Source organism: Balaenoptera acutorostrata, chromosome 8 (assembly GCF_949987535.1).
Source record: "Balaenoptera acutorostrata chromosome 8, mBalAcu1.1, whole genome shotgun sequence".
Classification (NCBI taxonomy): domain Eukaryota; kingdom Metazoa; phylum Chordata; class Mammalia; order Artiodactyla; family Balaenopteridae; genus Balaenoptera; species Balaenoptera acutorostrata.
This window is the reverse complement of record NC_080071.1, coordinates 50,491,893-50,499,353: the sequence shown is the minus strand read 5'-3', so window position 1 is coordinate 50,499,353 and position 7,461 is coordinate 50,491,893. Positions and strand designations below refer to the sequence as shown.

Below are 7,461 nucleotides of genomic sequence, written 5' to 3'. Positions count from 1 at the left end.
CAGAAAGTCTGTACTCTTTTAATAACTCCCACCAAGAATCTAAGTGCTTATGTCATTCAAAATATCCTCATCAAGGTGACAATTTAAAAATCTTCTTTTGAGGCCTATACCAGAAATTAGTAGGGGGAAAAAAAAAGTCTAAATCCTGAAAGCTATCAATCTTTTGTTCATTATGCAACATTAATAATTCATTGTTTTAAAATAGTACTTCCACTGTAAACATTTCTTTAGAAATCACCAACCAGAGAATACTTCCCAAAGGAATCCAAGATTAACATTTCCTTCTATTACACTGTAGGTGGTCAGAAAAATCACCAAGCACAGTTCTCAGTCCTATGCACCTGTGTTTCATAACCAAAGCAATTTTATACCTGAGTAGATTCCAGGATAAAATCATAGTAACAGCATCTCTACCTGAAAGCTATTTACCTTATTTAGAGATATCTATATTAGATATATATCTGTTCACTTAGCTTTAAGCATTCCCTTTAGTATCAAATGACTTAACAAGTGAAATGGCACACAAAGGCAATTCCTTGGTTTATACAGGATTTGAAGACTGAGGTCCTTAAAAAATGCAAATCCTACAAGTAGACTTTCAGTTTCTACAGTCATAATTTTTCTTCACCTCAATGTCACAAGAAGGAAGTAGTGCAGCTTTTTACTGATTTTTTTAAAACCTGAAGAAACCCACAAATATCTTCCAACAAATTTCTCTTCAAGGTGACTTTTATCTTTTTCAGACTAAAATTGTGTCTCCCCCCCTCCACCCCACCCCCACTGTTCCCTACATACAAGCCTTCACCAAAAAAGACTGAATTCTATTTGGTAGTCACTTCCTGAGTTAGTTGACTTTTAGGTAGGCAGACTTCTTTGTAAAAACGTAAAGCCTAGAAACAAGAAGCTGAAACTCAAGTAGACTAAACTTCAGGATCTCATTCATGCTCCTTCAGTGAACTACATCTAAGTATTAATTAAGAGCATGCAGTTCATTACAGATTATGTCCAGATATTATCAATAGCTAAATAGATACATGTGGTTTAAAATAAACATTAGGCAGCAAAAAATTTTATGATGTACTTTATGGCTGGCCATTCAAACAAAACTAAAACTCACTGATAACTGTAATCTAGAAAAAAATTTTAATATTGAGGAAATCGCAAATAAGATGACTGAGGGGTTCACTGAGAAGCCCCACACACAAAATTAAATATATTTTCAATCCTGATTTTAGTTTAAGTGAATTGTAAACATGTTCACTTTTACAAATTAAAAGCAAATGCATTATTAAAGGATCATAACAGAATTTGTCCCCTATTTCAACACAGGTCCTTTCTATTCCAAAATATATTATCTATATTTCCCAAATACTGCTTCAACCTCGTTATCAGTACTATTCTATACAGTAGATCTAATTCAATGTTGCTGAAATGCTTAAGTACTTAATCTTTGAAATTCAATTTGCACAGCATGTGGGGTAACGATTCTTTCCCCCTTGATTTCCACTGATTAAGAATAAATATGAACTACCAAAATAAAATCATATTATCTGAAGCTAGCGGAAATCATTTTTGTTTGCACCTTCTCTTTTAATATATTTCTAACTATATAGATGAACAAACATACAATTACTGCATTATAGGTATGCAGTTTTTAACAGATACTACCAAACTGCCTTCCAAAACAGTTGAATTTATACTACCATCAGCAACGTAAAAGTTCCTATTTCCTATACCTTTGGCATCACTTAATTCAACATCTGCCAATCTGACAGGGGGAAAATGATCTTGTTTTTATGGAATACTTTCAATATTGTAACCTGTATGAATTACCTATTTTCTAAAGAGCATACACGTGCTGATACTTTCGCAGCATGGTCCTTCTTTCTCTTTCCCTTTCTAATTAAACAATAAAATGCCGAAACAAAAAGTAACTTAAAAATATGTGCCCTCTTTCCCACCTGCCAACCCTTCCCAGAGATCCTTCACTAAGACAGAATATACACTTCTGGGTTTTACAGAAATGAAGTATGGCATTCTTGAGAGAGAAGAGACAGTGTGATAAAAACGTTCATGTTGGGCAATAATTGGCATAAAATAAAGGTTAATCAAGAATCTCAAATGCTACATAGCATTGTTTGATATAATGCTCATCCCAGTCCATAATGGTTTTCTGGAAGGAGTGGTATTTTGAAATTAAAACTCTATAATTAATCTTGAAACAACATGCAAAATAGATTGAAATGAGACAAAAGAATGGATATGGAGGTACAGATTTTAAATCTGAAGTCATCAGATATGTGGAGATAAATATGAGAACAAAACTTGGATGAAAGATGAACTATTATCTACACGAAGATTAGAGAATATGCCATGGAGAAGGTAGACAAGTAGGAAAGAAGCAAAGGCCTCTCAGCCTCAGGGTTTACCCAGTGAGCAAACCCAAAAAGAGCCACAGAACAAGAGAGAACAATTTAAAAAATGAAGACATGCTATAAAGCACAGGAAGCTCAGCTCGGTACTCTGTGACAACCTAGATGGGTGAGATGGGGGGGCTGGGCTGGGAGAGGATACAGGTATACGTATAGCTGATTCACTTCATTGTACAGTGGAAACGAACACAACATTGTGAAGCAATTATATTCCAAAAAAAATACTACTAATAAATTCTGAGGAAAATAAAATAAAATAAAAAATGAAGAGAGCCATGCAAAGTGGTTTCCAAAATGATGGAATAATAGTAACAAAATTAAATAAGAGCACTGCAGGGAAAACTGAGCAATGAACATTATATTTTTCTGTAAGATATTTAGGATAGTAGTAAAATCTTAACCTTAACCAGTGACCTAAACCAGAATTGAAGTTGGTTGAAGGAGATGGCTAGGATGACAGTGGTTCAAAGAGTCTGACTATGACAAAAGATAAGAAGATAACTCACTTACATCGTACCTCCTTCCAGAATATAATACGGTATGGTTAGTAAAATATAAAGTTAGACCAAGGGAAGGAGGAAAAGCAAATATCCCAGCCACATAAACTAATAAAATTGCTATGGTTAAGTATTAAATTCACTCTGAGCTTACTGGTAAGCAGGGCAAAAAAGTAAACAGTGCATATCACATTTTCACAGAAGTACAATGATCTCTCAAGAGAAATTTTTTCTGGAAACCAAAAAAAAAAAAAAGAAAGAAATTTCTCATTTGAGCCTAAAATTCAAAGGCCAATGTCCTTATAAGGTTTTACAAAAAATGAAGCAATTTTTTAAGATGAGAAATTATAAAGTATTTAACAAATGCCCAATATTGTCCTAATAAGCCTTTTACAAAATGTTAACTCATTTAATTTTCACGTGGCTATTTCTTTTAATAATCCTCTATAGAATCTGGCAGAAACCTAAGTGAGTGCTGGCATTCCAGATGGCTTGATGATTCAGGGATGACCTATGCTTTGGAAGCTGAGCATAAGAAAGGATAACAGGATCAGCTGGAACCTTACCTCCCAGAATAAGAGAAATGTTTACCACAAAGTCAAAATGGATGAAGTCAATGGAAGAAAGCTACATTTAAAAACCAGATCATTCAGGAAATAGAACCTTTAACCAGATTAAAAATTTTTTTCACAATCTTGAGGCCAGTGCTCTTAATTTTATAATGCAATTTGGAGATAATTGGTGTTCACTCTTGAAATCCTTGATTGAAAGCTCTCAGGTTTATCATATACCTAGATTGCCCCTAAACCCATCTAGCTATTGCTCCAAACTTTGGTGGCAAAAACAGACTCCTTTGAACTAAGGTAAACAAGGTTTCATTATTGGCCATTCAAACTCCCAGGGCATCTGAGCAAATATTCTTTTTTAAAAAAATTTTTTTTAAAGTTTATTTTATATATTTAATACTTTTATTAATTTTAAGATATTGAGGTTTTTCTGTTTTTTTGGGGTTTTTTTAACATCTTTATTGGAGTATAATTGCTTTACAATGGTGTTAGTTTCTGTTTTATAACAGAGTGAATCAGCTATACATATACATATATCCCCATATCTCCTCCCTCTTACGTCTCCCTCCCACCCTCCCTATCCCACCCCTCTAGGTGGTCACAGAGCACCGAGCTGATCTCCCTGTGCTATGCAGCTGCTTCCCACTAGCTATCTATTTTACATTTGATAGTGTATGTATGTCCATGCCACTCTCTCACTTCGTCCCAGCTTACTCTTCCCCCTCCCAGTGTCCTCAAGTCCATTCTCTATGTCTGCGTCTTTATTCCTGTCCTGCCCCTAGGTTCTTCAGAACCTTTTTTTTTTTATATTCAATACACATGTGTTAGCATATGGTATTTGTTTTTCTCTTTCTGACTTACTTCACTATGCATGACAGACGCTAGGTCCATCCACCTCACTACAAATAACTCAATTTCGTTTCTTTTTATGGCTGAGTAATATTCCATTCTATATATGTGCCACATCTTCTTTAACCATTCATCTGTCTATGGACACTTACGTTGCTTCCATGTCCTGGCTATTGTAAATAGAGCTGCAGTGAACATTGTGATACATGACTCTTTTTGAATTATGGTTTTCTCAGGGTATATGACCAGTAGTGGGATTGAGCAAATATTCTTGAAGGATTCCCTCACTAGACAGGTTTTTTTGGGGGGCTGGGAGGGACAGGATGGGACATTTTTTTATGTAGAGTTGTCAATAAGTATTAGACAAAATAGTGTTTCAAAGTTATTGCTAAGAAATGATTTCTTATTTTGAAGGCAATGGAGCTAGAAGCTTCTGGGAAACATGTAAATCACAAAAGCAGCTCAATTTTCTATCTGACAAAAGGGGAAAAAAGAGGGATACAAGAGCCACTGAAGAGACAGAATGCAAGACATATTTTCAATAGAAAGCCGTTCCCATCATATAACCTTTAAGGACAACTTCTAAATACTAGTAACCTCATTTTTCAACTCTGGGCACCTGAACTTAAACTTGTTACATGCCTGGTAATTCAGATGATGTTAAGTAAGGTAAGTGAGTACCAAATGAAATTAAGCATACACATTCTAGTCTCTCAAGAACATTAAAGAGGTAGAAATTTGACAAAAGTCTAGCTTTTTAGAATGTGAACACATTTGAGTCATCCAACTGAAGATGTTAAATGACCTGCCCACAGTCATAAGGCTACTTTGTGGCACAAAACCATTATCACAGGATATCACAAATTTTGCTCATCACCAAGTGATTTTTTTTTAAGTAACATTTTTCAGTCTGGGAGAACAACTTTGGCTTGGAATGCTTTAGGAAGGTGCCAATTTCAATTACAGGAAACATTAAGCCAGGTCTGAGACTGAAAGTATAAGAATCACACTTTCAGTTTGACTTAAGATACTATGGGGCTGGAAAAAGCAATGTAAGTAGAAGGGAAGCAAAACAGGTCACATAACGTCAGTGCAAAGTCAGAAAAATAGCAGGATATAAAGAAAGCAGGCAGGTAAATTTTTACCTACAGTGAGAAAACAAAGTTTGCGTCCATTTATATTAACTCAAGACAAAATATCCAGGAAATTGCCTCACATACTGCGTAGGAAAAACCAATTTTGTTTTAAAACTCAACTGCTGTGCGGAATAGATGAGTTAACACCCTATCGCTATTTATGTAAGCCACAAACGCTACTTAACTCGGGTTTTTTCAGAGTTAGCGTCACATTTCATCTTGGCTATTTTGAGTTGTATTTTCAAAAATTCGCCCATCTTATGGAAGATGTCAGGCCAAAGCTGGTCCCCAGTGCCAACAGGTGGTCTGTACTGCGTGCCCAGTCTCCTCGGCCACATGACCCTTTTCCTCCTAATCTCCTTTCGGAAACGTTATTTCCGGTGCCCCAGATGGCTCTACACACGCCTGAAGAAGCCACTCCAGAAATATTCAGAATACTCTGCTACGTTAGGCTTCCAAAGAGACGGTGGCAGAGGTGGAAGGAGGGCAGGCAGAGAGGAAACTCGAGCCCAGAAAAGCAGCGAGTCAGGAAGGCACACGCTTTGCCCATCGCCTGACTCCGAAATGTCACTCGGTGATGTTCGTGGGGCACCACCCACCAAGAGCTGGGCGGGCGGGCAGGCGCTGCAGCCCGGAACCGGGGCGCTGAGCACGCGGCGTGGGCCGGGCTGCCACAGCTCGAGCGGGTGGGGAGTGGCAGACGGGCCCCTCCGGCCCCTTGGCTGCTCCACCCGGCGGCGGGGAAGGGAAGTGAGCGCCGAGCGAGGGGCTCAGGCGGGGAAGGCGCGGGCGGGGCCGGGCCTAATCACATGGCGCAGACTGCGCAGACCGCCCGGCATCTCTTTCTTTCTCCTTCTCGAACCTCCGCTCCCATCCCGCCCCACCGCAAGCCCCTCCCGGGCCCGGGCCCCACGCGGGACAAGGCCTCCGGCGCCTCGCGGAGACACTCACTTTTCGCCTGAAGCCACCAGCTCCTTGCCCTCGCTGTTGCCGAACCCGTCTGTCTCCCCCGGGCCGTCCTTGGGGTCGGACGCCGGCGGGGCCGCGGGCGGCGACGCCCCGGGCTGCGGCTGCTGCGGTGGCGGCGGCGGCTGCTGCTGCGGCTGCTGCGTGCCCCCCTTGCCCAGCTCCTGCAGAATCTCCGAGGGGGAGCTGGACAGGCCCCTCATGAGGGGCCCCGCCGGCCGGCCGCCCCCGCCCCACCACGGGTAGAGCCGCGCGGCGGCCGCCGGGCCCGCTCGTCCCTCGCCCCGGGGGCGCCGGCACAGGGTGGCGAGGGGCTGCGCCCGCCTCAGAACCGCGCAGGCGGCGGCGGGCGGGCGAAGGAGCAGGTCCCGCAGCATCGCCGAGCCTCGCAGCCGCATCATGCCGCCGGGTCCGTCAGTACCCGCTCAACAGGGGAGGATGCTCCGGACGTGGGCGGGCGCTCTCCTCCGGGAACTTGGTCTCCGGCGGGACGGCCAGAGGGCAAAAGAGGGCAGGGACAGTGAGGTGGGTGTGGTTCCGGCTGCAGCTCCCACAAGCTCCGCCACCGCTGCCGCTGCAGCTGCTTCTGAGGCTGCCCGCGACCGCTTCTCACACCGTGGAGGACTCCGCACTGAGGCTGAGGCGCAGGGGCGGGCCCGAGACATTCGGCGCTCACCCTCCCGGGGGCGGGAGGACGCCGGCGGTCGGCCCCCTTCGCCTGCTCCGATTAGCTCAGATCCCCGACCTCGCTTCTGATTGGTGACTGGAGCAGTCAAATTTCTCTCGGCGCCCGGTGCGCGGAGAGTCGTGCGGAGGACTGGCGGGGGACGGGGAAGGGGAGGAGTCAAGCTGACGTGTGAGGCAGGGCAGCCAGGCAGGGCTCCGGAGTAGCCCTTTCCTTCTCGCTTCGTCAGCACCGAGAGTGCCCTCGTTGGGAACGGGGGCCTTAGCGGTCTCGTCATTTACGAAGCGGATGGGCTCCTGGACTCTGGGGCCTCGAACTGTTTCGAAGACT

General features: G+C 42.9%; 1 protein-coding gene across 3 annotated transcripts in view; it reads right to left on the bottom strand.

The window, feature by feature from the left end:
* GLS (glutaminase) overlaps positions 1–7,096 on the bottom strand; it is a 77,504-nt gene extending 70,408 nt beyond the window's left edge. For all 3 annotated transcript variants that reach the window (XM_057551943.1, XM_057551944.1, XM_057551945.1), the window contains exon 1: positions 6,432–7,096. In XM_057551943.1, the coding sequence (XP_057407926.1) occupies positions 6,432–6,847 (416 nt within the window). In that variant the 5' untranslated portion in view covers positions 6,848–7,096. The remainder of the gene's footprint in view (positions 1–6,431) is intronic.
* Positions 7,097–7,461: the final 365 nt, after the last annotated feature.